This window comes from Ipomoea nil, unplaced genomic scaffold (assembly GCF_001879475.1).
Source record: "Ipomoea nil cultivar Tokyo-kokei standard unplaced genomic scaffold, Asagao_1.1 scaffold1619, whole genome shotgun sequence".
NCBI lineage: Eukaryota > Viridiplantae > Streptophyta > Magnoliopsida > Solanales > Convolvulaceae > Ipomoea > Ipomoea nil.
In genome coordinates, this window is record NW_017618047.1 from 45,018 (window position 1) to 69,010 (window position 23,993).

A 23,993-nucleotide genomic window follows, 5' to 3' on the forward strand; every position below is an offset into this window, starting at 1 on the left:
TTAAGCTGCTTTTCTCTTCCTTAAAGGCCATATGCATGTCCTTACAGAACTTCGCCTCGTCCTTACATTCCTTGTCGTCGTCTTACATTGCTTATTCTCAAAGTCCTTGCAACGCATGTCCATATACTCCTTAACTTGTTTTTTCTGAAAGGCCCAAAGTTCCTTCTCCTCTTCCTTAAGTTCCTTGCTCTCGTCCTTAAGCTTGCCCTCTGCAATTACAAAATAACCACAAAATTATTAATGAAAAAAAAACTAATTTAATATATAAATATAACTATAACTATATATACCTTTATACGCCTTGTCTGTACATCCCCTTTCACATTCTTTTCCGCATGCAAAGACGGTTTTTCCTGTGTCTTTGCAAGCAGAATGGCATGGATCGAAGCATGACTGGTAAACCGAAGAAAGCGAAGCGTCGACGGTGAGGACAAACATGCACACCAGACACACTGCAACGTTAACCAACTTCTGGGCAGCCGACATTGTTTATTGTTTGTTGTTTTTGTTATTGATGTAGTGTTTCAATTCCTTAAGATTGATGATTATGGATGGGCAATGGTAGTATTTATAGTTAAAGCTAAGGGTTAGTTAGTTGTGGTGTTGCGTTGTTTTAGGATATGGATGCTTTAATTTACTTTCATCGGATAGGGATTTATCACAAATTAATTAATTAAATGTGGATCTTGCCTGGTCTTCCTTAAATTAATTCATTGCTTTACTGCTTAGCTTCATCCTCTTCCACTCAATTTAATAATCTCAGCTCCTCACCTTAGCTTCCTCAATTCAATATATATATTCATTATTGAAATGTGATATAATTTAAAAAGTAAATTATTATTTACATTACCTAATATAATTGTCCTACTAATTGATTCGATGTTCATACATTTGAAGACTTTTAAAACTATTAATTACCTTAATAATTAAGATAATTTTTAGTCACATCAATAGTTCTAAAAGTATTACTTTCAATTTTTATAAATAAGATATAATATTATTAAATCAAAATAATTAAAATAATGTGTGAACAGTATACCAACTATTAAACATTGTTAGGTGTAAAAGATTTATAATAGTAATTTTATTGCCTAATAGAATTTATCAACTATGAAACATTGTTTATGGTAATTATTGTATGTCATTTAATACTAAAATAATTAGGTGGAGTTTGTATATTTAAGGTATAATATTATTAAATCAAAATTATTAAAAATAATGTGTCCAAAATATAAAATAAGTTATACTTGCCTTAATAATTATTTATTACAATAAATTTACAATTATAAATTTGTATAAGAAAATATAGAAACTTCTGGTTAAAAAATATTTATCTCTATTTCCTTTTTCTCTTTCGGCACCGTTACATTCCTATTCTCCGTAGAAAAAGGCAAAGTAGGATGAGAAAAAAGCGGCCTTCATCTACAACGTCCTTCCCTCTCAATTTGATTTAGCTTTTGCTTTGATTGCTGTTTTGCCAAGCGAATTGTGTAAATCCTAACGCCGGCTTGTTAAAAAAAAAAAAAAAAACATAGAAACTTGAATAGAATGTATAAACCTCGAAGTCAACATACTAACTCTAAGTTTCAAAATCCTAACAAAATTATCAAAATCACCGCCATTATCATAATAATTTCATGAAAGAGTGTAAATGGAGATTAACATAAAATTACTATAATAATTTCTTGGTATTTAGGAGCAATTTTGTTTTTCAATTTTAAGTTAATGTTTGTTTTTTTTTTTCGGGGTTTTTTTCCCCAGAAATTCAAAGGACAAAGTTGAAGATAAAAGGTAAAAAATCATCAATTTCACTTGTAAAATTGATAAGTTTTTTTTTTTTTTAATACCTTTTATCTTCAACTTTGTCTCTGAAATCGTTCTAGATCAGGATGAAGATTTTTGTTTATATAATTTTGTATTAATTGTATTAGCTTATTCGGCTATTTTGATCTTTAACTTTCTTTTATCTTTGGACAAATCTGGCTATTTTATCTTGATTCAATTTTTATTGTTTTCTTAAAAAACTAAATAATACTTGGTAGTTCAGATTCGTGACTTAGTGCTCGATCTCTATCCTTAACTTTTGTGTTTTTGGTGTTGAAACCATGGTTTTGTTTCGTTCTTCGTATACATCTTGTAATTATCTCAGAGGAATAAAGAGAATTTAAAAAAAAAAAAATGAATCACTTTCTGGTTCAGCAAAGTGCTTCGTTGCCTATGAGGAGAAGAAGAGTTTGATTTCCGATAAGAAAAACGCCGCCCTTTCCATACCACCGAAAAATTACGAAATCAGTTTTGTAGTCAATGTTACCCGGGTCTCCATCAACGTCCAATCCGTTGGATTCAATGGCACCAAAAACACTTCAAGCGACAATTGCAAATAATAATAATAATAGTCTTGAAAGCTGTAAAAAAATACTTACATTTTCATGAGTAATTTAATGTCGAATTTGTTTATTTAAATATTTAACTCATAGTATATGATTACAATGTAATATATGAAGATTCATTATAATTGTTATTATTATTATTATTATTATTATTATTATTATTATTATTATTATTATTATTGTTGTTGTTGTTGTTGTTGTTGTTGTTATTATTATTATTATATTAGTATTATTGTTATTATTATTATTATTATTATTATTATTATTATTATTATTATTATTATTATTATTATTATTATTGTGTTAAGGATATGTGTGGTTGATGTTTTCTATCTCTGTGTTGTTCTAATTATTCTCTTTTAGAATAGTTATTTTAGATTAACTGTTACAACTCCTTAGCTATTAACTCTCTCTTGTATACTATTTGTACCCAGTAGCTTCACATCAATAATACTGAAGTTCTTTTATTTACATGGTATCACTGCCTTCCTAAATGACATGCGGTCCATAGTTGACGATCTTGCCTTGACTCAGTGAAGTTCATCTCTTTACATATTGTACCCTTAGGTCATTTTACATGTTAATCTAAACAGTTAATTTTTTCAAATTTCTTTTTACCATCCGTTGATATAATTCGCAGGTCAAATCCGCTAACGCTAACCGCTAACTGCTGATTGCCAAACAAGGACATTGCGAGATAATTTCTCACTTCAATTTGTTGTGTGATTTGAATACCTTATTTGTCAACAAAACCCTCAAGTAGTTAATATGATTGGCTTAATTATATATATTTTTTAATCTTTTCATGGTATTAATAAAATACTTGGTAAATAAATATATAGCATTATTTTGTATTATAACTTTCATATTTAATTAAAAAATAGCCCACAAAAAAGATAATACACAATGTAGTGAATATAATCAATTGATAAATTTGAATGTAGAGAATTTTTACATTGGAGAAAAATAAAGACAGTAAAACTAATGAAATTATTTCTCTAAATTAATTTATTGATAATGAATAATTTTTTTTTAATAAAGACATTGTAGGGACAATGTAGCAAATATAATCAATTGATAATTTGAATGTAAAGAATTTTTATATTGGAGAAAAATAAAGACAATATAACTAATAACTTTTTTTTTTATAAGTGGGATACCCTACATATACACACTATTAGCCTCAATTAAGGTTTGAACCTATCACTTCCCACTTAGGGGAGCAACCCGATACCAGTGAACAACATGCCACTTGGTAATTATTTTTCTTTTTAATTTATTGATAATGAATAATTTTTTTTTGAAAATAAAGACATTGTAGATACATAATTCTAAATTAAAGAAATGCATCTTTTTTTTTTTTTTTGTAGATATTAAATTATTATTTAATTTAGTAAGAGTAAAATAGAGTACTAATTATGCCAACTTTGATTAGGATATGGTTCGAACCTAAGACCTTTCTTATTCAAATCAATGAGTAAGTTGAAATTAACGGAGAAAGATAATATTTAATGGAAAATTGAAGGGATAATCATATAATTAAGGATAAATTATGAAATCTCAAAGAAAAATTAAAATTTGATCAATCTGAGCCATTCATTTGATTAAAAACTTTGACTATCAATTTGTTTTTCTACCATTTATACGCCTAACTCTCTTGGACTCATATATATATATATATATATATATATATATATATATATATATATATATATATATATATATATATATATATATATATATATAATATATATATATATATAACTTTACTTCAAATTTTAGTTTTTTTAAAGAAATGTATTAATAGGTTTAGCTGGTTTAAACGGGTTTCGTGTCATATCGTGTCGACACAACCCAAAATCTATTAAAAAAATATGTCTATCGTATAAACCTGTTTACAAATCGTGTTTGTATTCGTGTTAAGAAGTTAAACCCGTTAACCTTAACATTTCATGTTCGTGTTTAGCCTTATCGTGTTTGTGTCATTATTGTGTTGAGCGAGTATAAATGAATAATACTAATGTTGTTGCTTTGTTTTGCCCATATGGGGCTCGGTAGAGGTTTTGTCACCCCTCCCTCAGCACCTCTGAAGCCCCCCCCCCCCCCCCCCCCTAAGCAGAAAGAAGGCAAGCTCCTCGGTGCCCGATCCATGCGAGCCAACCGTGCCGACCGCTGTTCCCCTAGCCGCCACGGCCACGAGACAACTCACCAACTCGGGCCAGGATTTGCTCGCCTTCCGGGTTTAGAGCAAAAGGGGTAAGGAAAATGCCACTAACTCTAACCTCGAGGAGGTGTCTCCCTTGAAACGGACTTAGCGTTACCACCCCTGGCCCGGACTCCAGTGGTGGATGTTTGACTGAGCAGTGAGCAACCAGCTGCCCTCCTGGGCAACCTTAGCGACCTGATCTGCCCGGGCGAGGATATGCACAATTGGACGGTTAACCAAATTGGTGAACGGGGTGCCGAAGATCTGGTGCAGGTATGCGCCTCGCATTTCTATATTTCTTAACTGTTTGCTCGGTAAAATTATTTGATCCTTTATGCAGCTGACTCGCATTCTCACCGCCTTCTACAGCAGAGCCAAGGCCGCGGAGGAGATCGAACCCTTGAAGAAGCCCGTCTCTCTCTAGGAGGTTGAGATTAAGTACCTCAAGATCCTGCTCAAGTCAGCGACCGAGAATTGGTCGGCAGCCAGTTGCGGACCCAAAAAACCTTTTCAGTGTGGGCGAAACGTATTTGATAAAATAATTCGAAAAAAAATACATTATAAACACATCTCATTATTAATATAAAAGAAAGTTATATATATATAAAGATAAAAGAAAGTTATATATATAATAAAGTCATACAAAAATATAACATGAACCCTGGCATCTTAAAAAGATGGCACGAGCACCTTACCACCTAATCTAGTCATATTATATTAACTTTTATCTATTTTATTATACTCATACTAAAACTGGTACTATATATACATATATACATACAAGGGTTATATTTGGAGTGGGGGTGCGATGAGGGGGGCAGCTGCCCCGCATGCTGGGTCCGCCCCTATCGGCAGTGAAGAAGGAGGCCAAAAGTGCCAAGAGGCTATGTTTAAGATCGTTAGTGCCCAAGAGGCTATGCTTAAGATGAACGACCCGAGTCACCGCTCACCTCTACCACGATCAAGCAACAGGTGCCTTTTTCCGGGCATTCCTGAAGAATCAAACCGGTGATGACCTCATTTGGGCCTTCACAAAATTGGCCTTTACCACTGACCAAAGGCACATGCAGCAAGGGGTTTGAACAAGCTTGACGGAATCCTTCACGAATCCTTCACTCGGGCCCAGCTCCCTACACGGAGTCGGTCGCTGTCGAGCCGATTTCTCCCTTCCCTACACGGAGCCGGTCGCTGCCGAGCCGATCTCTCCCTCAGCAGAGTCGGAACACGAGCCGATCTCTCCCCCAGTAGAGTCGGAACACGAACAGGCCCGCACCAAATGGGTATTCCAGGCATTCCTGAAGAATCAAACCGTTGATGACCTCATTTGGGCCTTCAGAAAATGGGCATTTACCACTGACCAACGACACAAATGACGAAAAAGGCAGCAAGGGGTTTGAACAAGCTTGACGGAATCCTTCACGAATCCTTCACCCGGGCCCAGCTCCCTACACGGAGTCGGTCGCTGTCGAGCCGATCTCTCCCTTCCCTACACGGAGCCGGTCGCTGCCGAGCCGATCTCTCCCTCAACAGAGTCGGAACAAGAGCCGTCCCCCAGTAGAGTCGGAACACGAACAGGCCCGCACCAAATGGGTATTCCAGGCATTCCTGAAGAATCAAACTGTTGATGACCTCATTTGGGCCTTCAGAAAATGGGCATTTACCACTGACCAACGACACAAATGACGAAAAAGGCAGCAAGGTGTTTGAACAAGCTTGACTGAATCCTTCACGAATCCTTCACCCGGGCCCAGCTCCCTACACGAAGCCGGTCGCTGTCGAGCCGATCTCTCCCTTCCCTACACGAAGCCGGTCGCTGTCGAGCCGATCTCTCCCTCAGCAGAGTCGGAACACGAGCCGTCCCCCAGTAGAGTCGGAACACGAACAGGCCCGCACCAAATGGGTATTCCAGGCATTCCTGAAGAATCAAACCGTTGATGACCTCATTTGGGCCTTCAGAAAATGGGCATTTACCACTGACCAAAAAAAGGCACATGCAGCAAAAGGTTCGGACACTCCTTCAAGGGCGACGACCTTGCTACCATCATGGGCGTCCTGCCCAAATAGGTTGCCCACCCGAGCGCTGCTCCTACACGGAGCCAGTCGCTGCCGAGCGGATCTCTCCCCCAGCAGAGTCGGAACAGGCCCGCACCAAGCACCAAGGAGTAAAGGTAGCTAAAACAGGAACCTGACCCTAGTTATATTAGGTACGCTTACGGAGCCGGTCGCTGCCAAGTGAAGCTAGCTAAAACAGAAGCCTGACCCTAGTTATGTCAGGTACGCTTTTGATCATTTACTTAAGGTGCATGGAACATATATGTGTCTTAATATTAATATATTATCATTATAGCACTTCATAATTTGCTGTAAGACTAAAAAGAGAGTGAAGGGGAATTTCATTGCATTTTAAAAGATCCGTGATCAACAATATTAGTACATTTTGCAGTGAAAATAAAATCAAACACATTATTTATAATTAATTAATTTAAACATATAATCATATTATAATTAAATAAATAATATTTTGATCTCTTTAAACATGTATAATATTTTCATCATTTTCTTATTGTAAAATTAATTAAAAGTTATCTTCAATTATGTTTTAATTAGTTTAGATATCATTGAAGTTTTTAAACATTACTTTTTAAATTATTAGTGCTATAAGAAAATTATAAAATATTATTTTTAATATGAAAAAAAAAATAAAATAATTATTTACTTTCAACTATTACAAAAGTGACATATAGTCTTTACATGATAGGGGTGACAAGAAAAACCGTACCACCACTATCTCAGAATACAATCTTGACTTCAAATATAGAAATCTTATGATGTTTCACATTAAATATAATAGATTGCTTTATTATTATTCCCATCCTTAATTAAGTTGTTTTTTCCTCATCCTTAACTAGCTTATTGTCGTCCTTAAGAAGCTTGTCCTCATCCTTAAGCTGCTTGTTCTCTTCCTTAAAGGCCATATGCATGTCCTTACAGAACTTCGCCTCGTCCTTACATTCCTTGTCGTCGTCCTTACATTGCTTATTCTCAAAGTCCTTGCAACGCATGTCCATATACTCCTTAACTTGTTTTTTCTGAAAGGCCCAAAGTTCCTTCTCCTCTTCCTTAAGTTCCTTGCTCTCGTCCTTAAGCTTGCCCTCTGCAATTACAAAATAACCACAAAATTATTAATGAAAAAAAAAACTAATTTAATATATAAATATAACTATAACTATATATACCTTTATACGCCTTGTCTGTACATCCCCTTTCACATTCTTTTCCGCATGCAAAGACGGTTTTTCCTGTGTCTTTGCAAGCAGAATGGCATGGATCGAAGCATGACTGGTAAACCGAAGAAAGCGAAGCGTCGACGGTGAGGACAAACATGCACACCAGACACACTGCAACGTTAACCAACTTCTGGGCAGCCGACATTGTTTATTGTTTGTTGTTTTTGTTATTGATGTAGTGTTTCAATTCCTTAAGATTGATGATTATGGATGGGCAATGGTAGTATTTATAGTTAAAGCTAAGGGTTAGTTAGTTGTGGTGTTGCGTTGTTTTAGGATATGGATGCTTTAATTTACTTTTCATCGGATAGGGATTTATCACAAATTAATTAATTAAATGTGGATCTTGCCTGGTCTTCCTTAAATTAATTCATTGCTTTACTGCTTAGCTTCATCCTCTTCCACTCAATTTAATAATCTCAGCTCCTCACCTTAGCTTCCTCAATTTAATATATATATATATATATATATATATATATATATATATATATATATATATATGCTTCGAATCCGGTGCACCCCCTCTAATAGATGAGACCATGAGGCCTCCTAATATCCATTGATTCAATTTTCATCAATGGTTGAGATTATAAGAGATTAGGGTAGTAATTAATGACATTTTTCAATGTAAAGGATATATTAGTAATTGTAATTCTAATTTATTTATGGACATAATTTTATTGGAATCTGTAGCATTAAATTAGGGAGTTTGTGGATGGAAATTAATACTTTGAATTACTACAAAGGCTGATGAGGTGAATTTGGCGTGAACAAGGCTTGAGGAGAAAACGAATGGGTAAGTGCATTTACGTGCCATCGTCTGTGCATACACTGAATAATTGGGTTTTTTCCGCTGGGATGGTGGGAGGGGGGTGGGGGTTGGTGGACAAACTAGAATATCTATTATGTGCGTAGCGTGTGCGTGTTCAGTTGGTGAACAAACTATTTTTTTTCTTCTTTTTTTAGGCCGGTGCACCACTGTTTTCGTGTTGATGTGTTTTTTGGGGGTTGCCTTGTTTGGTGTGGTTGTTTGTGCGTAGCAGTGTCTTACCGTGTGCAAGATAAGGTGTGGTTTAGTTGCTAATTGGCAATATTATTTATATTTTCCTGTCTTTCTCATTTAGTTTATTTGCGTTTCTTTTGTTAGGTTGATGCGTGTGTGTTGTTTGGTTGGTGCGTGAACCAAGCGATTCTTGAGCAAGAAGGTTTAATTAAAATTAGATGCATGACCTAAAAATTGATTGAGAACTGGATCCGTGTGTAAATTAATTTAGTTCTAGATATAGACATTTGCTTTGGAACTTTGTGCATTTTTGGCAATGGAACTTTGCATCATGTGGTCCGTGTCTTTTTTTTTTTTTTTTTAGTTTTGTTATTTACACTGGTGTGTGCATTTTTATGGTATGGCGTGTGCAAATTTTTGGCAATGGAACTTTGCATCATGTGGTCTATTGTACACGTCATAACATTCCAATGCACACACCAAATACAAAAAACAAAAGCATATGAAGAAATAGGCCTGTGCATATCGCCTGTACAAAAAACAAAAGCATATGAAGAAATTGGCCTGTGCATATGAAGAAATTGGCCTGTGCAAAAAAAAAAAAAAAGGCGTGTGCATGATAGTAGCGTAGGCATGTGCGTAGGTGCTGGGATTTTCAAACACATGATAATATTAAGTGGAACTGGAGGACACATCTTTATTACGAAAATGTTAAGGTCGAAATTCAAAAACTAACACCAACTACTTGGAAAGGGGAACCAAAGTCAGAACCCCCAGCTAACGCATCGGACTCGAAAGTCAGGCCCAGGAGGTCATCATGGAGCTCCATAAAGTGGGCCATGTCCTCCAAAGCTCCAGCTAACACATCGGACTTCTCAGCATATATCGCAGCCACAGTCTGCAACATTAAAAAATTGTGTTCATATTACAATGCATCCACCCCTTTACATCCCATGTTTATACTATAATACATTAACCTCCTACCACATACGCACATAGCATACTTGTAAAAAAAAAATTATAAAAAAAAAAAATAAATAAACAGCAAGCTACATTACCAGCAAGAAACCAACCTCATTGCAAAAAAAAACCCCATTACGAAACAAACACAAACTTAACCCCATTACACACAAACCCATACTAATTAAAGCTACACCATGTTTACACTGCACTGCATTCATCGCCTAACCCCTACGCACATAGCATACTTGAAAAAACAACTTAAACTATTTTACCGGAAAAAATCTAACCTCAGCATAATAAAAAAAATCCCAATACGAAACAAAACACACACAGACTAGTTACAACACCATTAGCATGACCACCAACCCCCTACCCCCCCACAAAAAAATACACTAATCACAGACTATGTACGCACAAACCCATAGTAAATAAAGCTACAACAAGGGTATACTATATTGCATTCACCTCTAACCCCCTACGCACATAGCGAAATTGGAAAAAAAAAAAAAGATATACACAGTAATACCAACAAATACCCAAACAATATTTCCAGTACATTACAAATACTATAATGCATTAACCTCCTACCCCATACGCACCTAGCATACTTGTAAAAAAATTAAAAAAAAAAAAAAAAAAAAAACAGCAAGCTACGTTACCATGGTGGTTGTATTTTGCTTTCTGTATATCACTTTAAGCACATGATTATGAATGAAGAATTCAAAGCCATCCAGCCACTACATTATGGACACTACAACACATCTGTACACCAATGCCTCCATACACACACAGACTCCAAACCTCAAACGCACACACTAAAGCAGAAGACACACAGGTGATCATCACTACAAATCTCACACCACACACAGTAAACAACACAAACCTAAATTCCCACCCCCACCCAACATCAGTACACATACCAGACAAACCCAGACAACCCCACACCCATAACCCGAAAAATAAATAAGTAAATCATAACCCCTAACAAAACAAAATTGAAAAATCACCCCCCTCCCCCCCCCCCCCCCCCCCCCCCCCCGCCCAGAAAAGCAGCTAACCCCCGTGCCAAAACCAAACAACACCCTCGCCGGAAAACCCTGCCACACCAAAAAGAATTTGATAAAAAAAAAATTACCTTGCACCCCATTAGAGGACGAAGGCTCTCATCGGAGGAGTGAGAGACATAGACGCGATCGGAGAACAAGGATTCGAGAATAAAAAATCAGAGGACAAAGGCTCTCATCGGAGGAGTGAGAGATGTGGACGCAACCAAGAATAGGGATTTGAGAATCAAAAAAACTTTGCACCTTCCAATAAAAAGTAGGAAATAAATAAGGTAACATAATAAATATAATGTCAAAAGACTAGAACACCCTTGTCTATTTACAAACTCAGCTCACACGCATTAAAAATGCAAAGCAATCTGAAGCGTTAAAATTTAAAAATAAACGAACCAGATCTGATCTCACGAGCTCATCTGCCAAGGGGGTGTGCACTGGATCCAAAATATATATATATATATATATATATATATATATATATATATATATATATATATAATATTTTACTAAGTTTTATTATATTTGAATTTAAATAATTATAATTATTATAATTAAATTAAATTCTAATATAATAATAGAATCTTGAAAGTGGATGCAATATTCATTTTGGATAGACTGTACTCTTAATTATTTATTGGATAAATATAATATTAAAGGAGTTTGTTTTGGGGTGGAAGTTACATTTTCTCGACTATAAATTGAACCCTTATTTTTAGAGGAAGATCAAGAAATATTGGGTAGTGGGGGCGGAAAATTAAAAACTAATGAGATATTTTGAAAAATAATATTTAGAGGTCGAGTCACAGTATTGAAAATTATGGAATTTCGATCACCTAATAGTGATCTTAAATCAATTCGAAAGCCTTGTTCCGACCATTTTTGGTATCCGAAAAAACCTGTGTTGCTATTTCCGACCACTTTTTGGTATTAACTTGATTTAAGATCACTTTTTGGTGGTCGAAAATTCCATAATTTCCAGTAGTGTCATTGGGACCGAAGTAATGGCTATTGCTCATTGACTTGGTGACATTTGGTGATAAATTATGAATTTTTTTGGAGCTATAGCTTGAATTTATTTTGTAGTGGAATGTTATACCTATTATATATTATAAACTATATTTTGGCGCGAGTAAAATCTATTTTTGTATGAGAAATATATTTTTATGGTTATAGCTGTTGATATATGAAAATGAAAGGAAGTTTAATGTGATATTTTGTTTGCAAGTAAAAATGACTATTGGTGAACAATGTGTTTCATACTAATAGATGCTTCATGTGAGCATGTAGCCATTAATGTGCAATCCAACTATCAGCTTAGGTTTTTAGTTGAGATGGAGCACATGCTTTAATTTGGTATCAGAGTCAGACCAACGGTCATGGGTTCGAATCTCAGTGTCACTCATAAGCAACTACGGTTTACCGGTCCACGTGTTGCTTGGAACCCACCGCACACGTGAGGGGGCGTGTGAGCATGTAGCCATTAATGTGCAATTCAACTATCAGCTTAAGCTTTTAGTTGAGATGGAGCACATGCTTCAATTCTTCATACGTGCTAAATGTTGATAGTAGAGTAATACTGTAGTTATTTTTAATCCGACTAGTATAATTCCCGTGCGATGCACGGACTATGTTATGTTATGATAATAAGAATTATTAGTGTTGTACCCGTGCGTTGCACGTAATTTTTTTTTGTTATTATGAATTTAAATTTAAAAAATAGAAAAGAAATGAAAAGATGTTAAAATGGACATATAATAATATAGTTGGATATTTACATATTTGGTCAAATATCTATTTTCATAACGTACAATATTTAAATTTAAATTTTGTATGGTTAATATAATTTCTAATCATGTAAATATTTACATAAATTTATAGAAAAAATTCACATAATGAAGTTAATTTATTCCTAATTGTAATTCATTTATATTATAATTCTAAAAATATGCATTATAACTAAGAGAATTATACTCAGAAATAAATTTAGAAAATGTAAATTTTAAATTTTATATGGGTAAATTTAAACTCTAATCGGACACATTTCCTTATATGATTATATAATACATTGTATATACACATAATATTTATTAATATGTATATAGGAAAATTCTATAATATAATTTTATTATTTATAATTCATATTGATAAATTTATAATTAAAAATGTAGCATTTAAATTTTGTATGGTTAGTACAGTGCATAAGTGTATATATGTATGTATTTACAAAAATTTATAAATATTTATATTTTGTTAATTTTATAATTTTATTTCCTTAATTATATTTCATACTTATTAATTACAATCTAATGAAATTGGCAAAAATATTTTTACAGAAGAAATCTTATACTTTCAATTTCATCAATTATAATTATCAAATATTGTGGCAAGTACCATAATAATTTCATTAATTATAATATTTGTTCTCTTCCAATATTTAAATACATTACCATACTATTAATAATTAATTATTAAGGAAAATATAATTTAATATGTACTAATAATATTATACATTAAGTGTGAATGTGTGTGTGTGTGTGTGTGTGTGTGTGTGTGTGTGTGTGTGTGTATACACACACACACACACACATACACTCACACACACGCGCGCGCACACACACACACACACTTTTAATTATATATTGATAAGCATAGTCTGTGTATATACTTTAAGAAAATATTCATTATTGAAATGTGATATAATTTAAAAAGTAAATTATTAATTACATTACCTAATATAATTGTCCTACTAATTGATTCGATGTTCATACATTTGAAGACTTTTTAAAACTATTAATTGCCTTAATAATTAAGATAATTTTTAGTCACAACAATAGTACTAAAAGTATTACTTTCAATTTTTATAAATAAGATATAATATTATTAAATCAAAATAATTAAAAATAATGTGTGAACAGTATACCAACTATTAAACATTGTTAGTATAAAACATTTATAATAGTAATTTTATTGCCTAATAGAATTTATAAACTATGAAACATTGTTTATGGTAATTATTGTATGTCATTTAATACTAAAATAATTAGGTAGAGTTTCAATTTAGTCCCAGACTTTTGTGTTTTTGCTCAATTTAGTCCCTCATTTGTTATTTTGTCCATTTGGTGTTAAATAAATACACAATTCAGTAATTTTAATATTGGCATCTCTTTACTCATAGACATGTGAACAGCGAAATCCCGTTTTTTTTACGAATTACTCCTAGAATTACTCCTAAAACTGCGAATATAAAATTTGATTTGCAGGTCCGGGAGTAATTCTGGGTGCAATTCGTACAAGAAAGATGAATTTCGCACTTCACAAGTTGAAAGTAAAGAGAGATCAATATTGACATTACTGAATTGTCTCTTTATTTAACACCAATTTGACGAAATAACAAATGGAGGACTAAATTGAGCGAAACACAAAAGTATGGGACGATATTAGGTCACCAAAGTCATTTAGGACGAAATTGAGAAAAACCACTATAGTCGAGGACGATTTTGGGTATTAACTCTATTATTAAATCAAAATTATTAAAAATAATGTGTCCAAAATATAAAATAAATTATACTTGCCTTAATAATTATTTATTACAATAAATTTACAATTATAAATTTGTATAAGAAAATATAGAAACTTCTGGTTTAAAAAAAAAAAATTATCTCTATTTCCTTTTTCTCTTTCGTCACCGTTACATTCCTATTCTCCGTAGAAAAAGGCAAAGTAGGATGAGAAAAAAGCGCCTTCATCTACAACGTCCTTCCCTCTCAATTTGATTTAGCTTTTGCTTTGATTGCTGTTTTGCCAAGCGAATCGTGTAAATCCTAAACGCCGCTTGTTAAAAAAAAAAAAAAACATAGAAACTTGAATAGCATGTACAAACCTCGAAGTCAACATACTAACTCTAAGTTTCAAAAAATCCTACAAAATTATCAAAATCACTGCCATTATCATAATAATTTCATGAAAGAGTGTAAATGGAGTTTAACATAAAATTACTATAATAATTTCTTGTATTTAGGAGCAATTTTGTTTTTCAATTTTAAGTTAATGTTTGATTTTTTTTTTTTTTTCGGGGGTTTTTTTCCCAGAAATTCAAAGACAAAGTTGAAGATAAAAGGTAAAAAATCATCAATTTCACTGTAAAATTGATAATTTTTTTCACCTTTATCTTCAACTTTGTCTCTAAAATCGTTCTAGATCTGGATGAGGATTTTTTTTATATAATTTTGTATTAATTGTATTAGCTTATTCGGCTATTTTGATATTTAACTTTCTTTTATCTTTGGACAAATCTGGCTATTTTATCTTGATTCAATTTTTATTGTTTTCTTAAAAAACTAAATAATGCTTGGTAGTTCAGATTCGTGACTTAGTGCTCGATCTCTATCCTTAACTTTTGTGTTTTTGGTATTGAAACCATGGTTTTGTTTCGTTCTTCGTATACATCTTGTAATTATCTCAGAGGAATAAAGAGAATTTTTTTTAAAAAAATGAATCACTTTCTGATTCAGCAAAGTGCTTCGTTGCCTGTGAGGAGAAGAAGAGTTTGATTTCCGATAAGAAAAACGCTGCCCTTTCCTTGCCACCGAAAAATTACGAAATCAGTTTTGTAGTCAATGTTACCCGGGTCTCCATCAACGTCCAATCCGTTGGATTCAATGGCACCAAAAACACTTCAAGCGACAATTGCAAATAATAATAATAATAATATTCTTGAAAGCTGTAAAAAAATACTTACATTTTCATGAGTAATTTAATGTCGAATTTTTTTATTTAAATATTTAACTCATAGTATATGATTACAATGTAATATATGAGATTCATTATAATTGTTATTATTATTATTATTATTATTATTATTATTATTATTATTATTATTATTATTATTATTATTATTATTATTGTTATTATGGTTGTTGTTGTTGTTGTTGTTGTTGTTATTATTATTATTATATTAGTATTATTGTTATTATTATTATTATTATTATTATTATTATATTATTATTATTATTATTGTGTTAAGGATATGTTTGGTTGATGTTTTTTTATCTCTGTGTTGTTCTAATTATTCTCTTTTAGAATAGTTATTTTAGATTAACTGTTACAACTCCTTAGCTATTAACTCTCTCTTGTATACTATTTGTACCCAGTAGCTTCACATCAATAATACTGAAGTTCTTCTATTTACATGGTATCACTGCCTTCCTAAATGACATGCGGTCCATAGCCGACGATCTTGCTTTGACTCAGTAAAGTTCATCTCTTTACATATTGTACCCTTAGGTCATTTTACATGTTAATCAAAACAGTTAATTTTTTCAAATATCTTTTTACCAACCGTTGATATAATTCGCTGGTCAAATCCGCTAACGCTAACCGCTAACTGCTGATTGCCAAACAAGGACATCGCGAGATAGTTTCTCACTTCAATTTGTTATGTGAATTGAATACCTTATTTGACAACAAAATCCTCAAGTAGTTAATATGATTGGCATAATTATATTTTTTTAATTTTTTCATGGTATTAATAAAATACTTGGTAAATAAATATATAGCATTATTTTGTATTATAACTTCCATATTTAATTAAAAAATAGCCCACAAAAAAGATAATACACAATGTAGAGAATATAATCAATTGATAAATTTGAATGTAGAGAATTTTTACATTGGAGAAAAATAAAGACAATAAAACTAACGAAATTATTTCTCTTAATTAATTTATTGATAATGAATAATTTTTTTTTAATAAATACATTGTAGGGACAATGTAGCAAATATAATCAATTGATGAATTTGAATGTAAAGAATTTTTATATTCGAGAAAAATAAAGACAATATAACTAATAATTTTTTTGTTATAAGGAAGTAAGATACCCTACATATACAGACTACTTGTCTCAAGTGAGGTTTGAACCTATCACCTCCCACTTAGAGGAGCAACCCAATACCAATGAACTACATACCACTTGGTAAATATTTTTCTTTTTTAATTTATTGATAATGAATAATTTTTTTTTTTAAATAAAGACATTGTAGATACATAATTCTAAATTAAAGAAATGCATCTTTTTTTTTTGTAGATATTAAATTATTATTTAATTTAATAAGAGTAAAATAGAGTACTAATTATGCCAACTTTGATTAGGATATGGTTCGAACCTAAAACCTTTCTTATTGAAATCAATGAGTAAGTTAACAGTGAACTAACAAAAATTAACGGAGAAAGATAATATTTAACGGAAAATTTAAGGGATAATCATATAATTAAGGATAAATTAGGAAATCTCAAAGAAAAATTAAAATTTGATCAATCTGAGCCATTCATTTGATTAAAAACTTTGACTATCAATTTGTTTTTCTACCATTTCTACGCCTAACTCTCTTGGGCTCTTATATATATATATATATATATATATATATACACTAGTTTTTACGCGCATTGCGCGATTGAGATAATGCCCAATATTTTTTTTAAATAAGTACTTTAAAGTAAATATCAAGGCAAAATTATATTGGAATTGTTCATGCATAGATAATTGAATGTTAAATTTGTTTATTTAAATAGGCAATTCTAAATTTACAAATGCAAGACAATATAGTCAAGATTGATTATAATTGTCAATAAAATAATTGTATAGGTATGGTTGAAACCAAATACGGGACATAAGGGAAAGCAAATAAAAATTAGGGCATAAGATATTAAATGTATACTAATATTGTAGAGCTAACTGCTGATTTGAATACTCTTTTTGTCAATTGCGAGATAGTTTCCCACACATTGTAGTATCTGTTCATATACTTTCTCAACCTACTGAAACACAAAGAGCTAATAACGCCTCCATAGAGGCTCGAACTTACAACCTTCCAAATGGAAGTCCAACCCGGATACCATTAGACCACATAGTCCTGGCCCAAGTAATTAATATGATTGTCTTAATTATATTTTTTTTTATTTTTTTTAAACAATTATTATTATTATTATTACTATTACTATTACTATTATTATTATTATTATTATTATTATTATTATTATTATTATTATTATTATTATTATTATTATTATTATTATTATTATTATTATTATTATTACTATTATTATTATTATTATTATTATTATTATTATTATTATTATTATTATTATTATAATACCCTTAGGCCATTTTACATGTTAATCTAAACAACTAATTTTTTTTCAAATATCTTTTTACCAACTATTGATATAATTCGCTGGTCAAATTCGCTAATATAATCCGTTAACGCTAACCGCTAACGACTAACTGCTGATTGTCAAACAAGGACATTGCGAGTTAGTTCTCACTTCAATTTGTTGTGCGATTTGAATACTGCCTTTGTCAACAAATCCCTCAAGTAGTTAATATGATTGGCTATATTAATTATATTTTTTTAATTTTTTCATGGTATTAATAAAATACTTGGTAAATAAATATATAGCATTATTTTGTATTATAACTTTAATATTTAATTAAAAAATATCCCACAATAAAGATAATAGACAATGTAGTGAATATAATCAATTGATAAATTCGAATGTAGAGAATTTTTACATTGGAGAAAAATAAAGACAATAAATCTAATGAAATTATTTCTCTTAATTAATTTATTGATAATGAATAATTTTTTTTTTTGAATAAAGACATTGTAGGGACAATGTAGCAAATATAATCAATTGATGAATTTGAATGTAAAGATTGATTATAATTGTATATGTATGGTTGAAACCAAATACGGGACATAAGGGAGAGCAAATAAAAATTAGGGCATAAAATATTAAATATATACTAATATTAAAGAGCTAACTGCTGATTGCCAAATAAGGACATTGCGAGATTGTTTCCCACTTCAATTTATTGTGTGATTTGAATACTCTTTTTGTTAATAAATCCCCCAAATAGTTAATATGATTGGCTTAATTATATATTTTTTATTTTTTTAAAACAATTATTATTATTATCATCATTATTATTATTATTATTATTATTATTATTATTATTATTATTATTATTATTATTATTATTATTATTATTATTATTATTATTATTATTATTATTATTATTATTATTATTATTATATGTATACCCTTAGGTCATTTTACATGTTAATCTAAACAGCTAATTTTTTCAAATATATTTTTACCAATCATTGATATAATTCGCTGGTCAAATTCACTAATATAATCCGCTAATCGCTAACTGCTGATTGTTAATCAAGGACATTGCAAGGTAGTTCTCACTTCAATTTGTTGTGTGATTTGAATCATTCTCTTTGTCAACAAATCCCTCAAGTAGTTAATATGATTCGCTTTATTAATTATATTTTTTAAAATTTTTCATGGTATTAATAAAATACTTGGTAAATAAATATATAACATTATTTTGTATTATCACTTTGATATTTAATTAAAAAATAGTGCACAAAAAAAGATAATAAACAATGTAGTGAATATAATCAATTGATAAATTTGAATGTAAAGAATTTTTACATTGGAGAAATATAAAGACAATATAACTAATAAAATTATTTCTCTTAATTAATTTATTGATAATGAATAAATTTTTTGAATAAAGACATTGTAGGGACAATATAGCGAATATAATCAATTGATGAATTTAAATGTAAAGAATTTTTATATTCGAGAAAAATAAATACAATATAACTAATGAAATTATTTCTCTTATTTTTTTGAAAGCTACCGGTTCTATTACATTGTAGTATCTATTCATATACTTTCTCAACCTACTGAAACAGAAGGAACCTATAACGTCTCCACTGAGGCTCAAACTCATAATCTTCCAAATGGAAGTCCAACCCAGATACCATTAGACCACATAAGCTACTAGTTCTATTACATTGTAGTATCTGTTCATATACTTTCTCTTATTTAATTTATTGATAATTAATAATTTTTTTGAATAAAGACATTGTAGACACATAATTCTAAATTAAAGAAATGCATATGTATTATTTTTTGTGTAGCCACTAAATTATTATTTTAATTTAATAAGAGTAAAATATAGTACAAATTATGTCAACTTTGATTGGTATGAGGTTCGAACCTAAGACCTTTCTTATTTAAATCAATGAGTAAGTTAACGGTGAACTAACAGAAATTAACGGAAAATATATTATTTAACGGAAAAGTTATCGGAAAATCATATTCATTAAGGATAAATTAGGAAATCTTAAAGGAAAAATTAAAATCTAATCAATCTGAGTCATTCATTTAATTAAAAAATTTGACCGCCATTTTTTCTACCCATTATAGGCCTAACTCTCTTGGGCTCTTATTAGTATATATATATATATATATATATATATATATATATATATATATATATATATATATATATATATATATATATATACTAATAAGAGCCCAAGAGAGTTAGGCCTATAATGGGTAGAAAAAATGGCGGTCAAATTTTTTTAATCAAATGAATGGCTCAGATTGATCAGATTATAGTGGGAGGAGCCGTCGGATTCTGGGCTGCATCTAGGGATGTCCCCAAACTAAGAAATGCGGTGTACTCGAGCGCAACAACGACTTTGTCCTATGTTGGTGTGATTGTGGACCAATGCAAAGCATCTTTGGCCCTGTTTGGTAAAATGGCTGTTAGCTGATAGCTGTTAACTGTTAGCTGATTGTGTTAAGTTGAGGGTATAAATAGTTGATAACATTAGCTGATTGTAAAAAAGTGTTTGGTAAATTAGCTGTTAGCTGATAGCTGTTTGGTATAATTTCTTTTTCTAAAAAAGCTAATTGAAAAAGTTGCTTGGAGTAGCTTTTTGAATTTTAGCCTTTTGGAGTTGCAAAAAGTTAATTAACCAAACATTTATATTGATATTTTAACTAAATCAAACAATTAATAGTGGTCAATTAAGTCAAAATTGGCCTATAGGCCAATTTTTTACCAAACAGGGCCTTTATCTTTATTTTCACACAGCTCTTTGAGTTATATTTCTAGGACTTTAAATTTACATGCACACACTTTAGCATCATTAGCTTTCAAACAGGATCACTCTTTGTATTGGGACTCGGTCCCTCCTGACTCCATTGCTATGCTCTTTCATTAATATACCAAAGTTGATTTGGCTTTAAAAAAAAAAAGACTTTAATATTAGAATTAGATTAATGTTGTAGTTATAATTCTATATTAGGCTTTAATATTAGAATTAGACTAATGGTGAATTAACGGTACTTAATGGAAAAGTTAACGGATCGGATAATCATATAATTAAGGATAAATTAGGAAATCTCAAGGAAAAATTAAAATCTGAATAATCCGAACTATTCATTTGATCGATTTAATAATTTGACGGTCATTTTTTTCTACCAATGTTTATAATTAAATAAATATTTGAAAGTATATCAATGTAAGATTATATATGATAGGTTCAACATAAGTAATTTAATGTCTAATTTATTTATTTAAATATGTAATTCATAGTATATGAATACAATGTAATATAGGAGATTCATTATAATTGTTACTAAACTTTTTTAAAATAGTAACCAAGTATTTTTGTTGCAAAGGGTTCTAATATATTTAATTAATGCACATATATACAATATCAATGAATGATTAACGGTACTAGTCCTTTAGGTGTTTTGCTCAGGTGTTCATTTAGTTCAACCATTATTATTAATATGATGTAACCCACAGATCAAAATGCTAAAGAAAGTGTTTTGGTTATTCAACAATTTGAAGCTACTACTACTACTACATACATGCATGCATGCATGCATGCATGCATGCATGCATACATACATACATACATACATACATACATACATACATACATACATACATACATACATACATACATACATATATATATATATATATATATATATATATATATATATATATATATATATATAGGCTATTTTTCTGGTGCGAACCATTATTAACATGTGAACTTGTGAACCAATCCGGTGCGCTGATGTACTTAATCCTACGGCCCAAGATAACATCCGCACATCACCCCCCTTGCACCACGTAACATGTGATACACCCAGTGTCCAAGAGCAACCAGACTTCTCCCTCCCACGCACAAAGCATTTGAATTGAGATTAACACTGCTACGGTTCGGACACCTCTTCCGTAAAACACCCGTGCGCGAACAGCGTAGGATGACGACAATCAACCCCGGTACCGGCGGCGTAACAGGTTTGAGAATAATTATTCCCATGCATCGCTACCGCACTGTTTTTGTTCCCCCCGTAACATCCGATCGGTGTTTGTGCAGAAGGCGTCGCGATGATGACGGACACCGAGACTAAACCAGGCGTTGCTATGGGTTTAACATTGACTGGCCAACAACAATGGACCCCCATCGTGAATGCTTCCATGAGGCCGACGCAGGGGCGTGTATTTAAAACACTCAATGAAGGTATCCAGTGCTATATCAACTACGCTCGAATGAGCGGGTTTGATGTCCGCCAGAGTGCCGTGAAGCGCGACCGAGACGGGAAAATCTACTCACGCTATTTGGTGTGTAGTCGGCAAGGGGTGAAAGGTGGTGGTAATAAACCTCCCGGTAATGAGCGGGTACTAGGTGGGAGAGAGAAGCGGGAGCGGCGCCGTCGTCTTTCTAATAGAGTTAATTGCGGAGCCAAGATCGGCTTTACAAAAAAAGGCTCCGGCGAGTTTGAACTATCATCATGTAAAGCATCATGTAAAGCATCCTGTTGCTACAACATCCCTACACTGTGCCAAGCAATAGCTTCTCCCTAGCTTGCCAACTACGTGCACCCCCCACCCCACACACTGTAATTGATGCAATAAAAAAAAAAAAGCAAATTCCAGAACATCCCTAAAACACCGTCGAAGCCCCACCCCGGCAAAATAAAAAAAAGACTAACCTTTCTGCCCCAATCGCCGCGCCACCCTCTTTCGTGCCGACACCCTGGCCGCTATCCCCGCCGCCGACCAGTTGTTCCCGCTGTGATGACCGCCGTTCGGACGGCCGATGGAACTCCGGCGATGGGACCGCCGTTTGAACGACCGCGATGCTGATGGAGGTGTCAACGGCGACAATTGATGGCCGGCCCTTCCACGCTTCGTCCGGCGACTACACCCACTAGACCGGGCCATGCAAGCTGTTCCGACTACCTGAGCGCTAGGATCTCGATGGTGTTCAGACGTGAGCTCGAAGTCCGTCGCGGGTTGAGAAGAGCTCTATGCGATTGAGTCGAAGAGGAACAAAATAACTCGGGTTGAGAAGAGCTCTGAACGATTGAGTCGAAGGGGAACAAAATCACTTGTCTGAGCGCTAGAATTTTGCTTGGGTATCCAGTGTTTTGATTGGGTTCACATCGCTCGAAAAGAGTCGGGGGTTGAGAAGGGGTCTGGGCGATTGAGTCGAAGAGGAACTAAACCACACAACTTCATCTACAAGGGCTCCGATCCAGTGCAAAAACGCCCATAATGGGCCGTGCACCCTCGTTCGCCAGCGTTGATCAAACCAAGATGAACGGATGGCAGCAGTTCACAAGTTCACACCTAAACAAAAGTTCACACCTGAACAGTTCTCTATATAGGCTATTTTTACAAGATAAGCATTTACTAAATTCCCAACAATCTCTCTTGGAGCCTGGAGGGCAGAAAATATTAATTTTATTTTAAAAGATGGAAACAAAAAAAAATAATAATAGGAAGTTTCCTCCATAGCAATGGAGAGATGGTTACAAGATAAGCATTTATTAAATTCCCATCAATCTCTCTTGGAGCCTGGAGGGAATATTTTATGGATGATTTAGTTATTTCATTGAAAACAACCCTAGCCACTGTAATATCATCATGTAAAGCATCCTGTTGCTACAACATCCTTACACTGTGCCAAGCAATAGCTTCTCCCTAGCTTGCCAACTACGTGCACCCCCACCCCACACACTGTAATTGATGCAATAAAAAAAAAAAAGCAAATTCCAGAACATCCCTAAAACACCGTCGAAGCCCCACCCCGGCAAAATAAAAAAAGACTAACCTTTCTGCCCCAATCGCCGCGCCACCCTCTTTCGTGCCGACACCCTGGCCGCTATCCCCGCTGCCGACCAGT

The 23,993-nt window shown here is 32.5% G+C and overlaps 2 protein-coding genes across 2 annotated transcripts; both read right to left on the reverse strand.

Moving 5' to 3' along the window:
• On the reverse strand, nt 1-546 carry LOC109191231. Its single transcript, XM_019341817.1, has 2 exons — nt 291-546; nt 1-209 (listed from the first exon to the last, which is right to left on the reverse strand). Exons 1-2 carry the CDS (start codon nt 484-486, stop codon nt 1-3), a joined length of 405 nt encoding a protein of 134 aa, XP_019197362.1. The 5' UTR covers nt 487-546.
• Nucleotides 547-7,321: 6,775 nt separating this feature from the next.
• LOC109191276 (uncharacterized protein PF11_0207-like) lies at nt 7,322-8,090 on the reverse strand. Its single transcript, XM_019341865.1, has 2 exons — nt 7,833-8,090; nt 7,322-7,750 (listed from the first exon to the last, which is right to left on the reverse strand). Exons 1-2 carry the CDS (start codon nt 8,026-8,028, stop codon nt 7,476-7,478), a joined length of 471 nt encoding a protein of 156 aa, XP_019197410.1. The 5' UTR covers nt 8,029-8,090; the 3' UTR covers nt 7,322-7,475.
• Nucleotides 8,091-23,993: the final 15,903 nt, after the last annotated feature.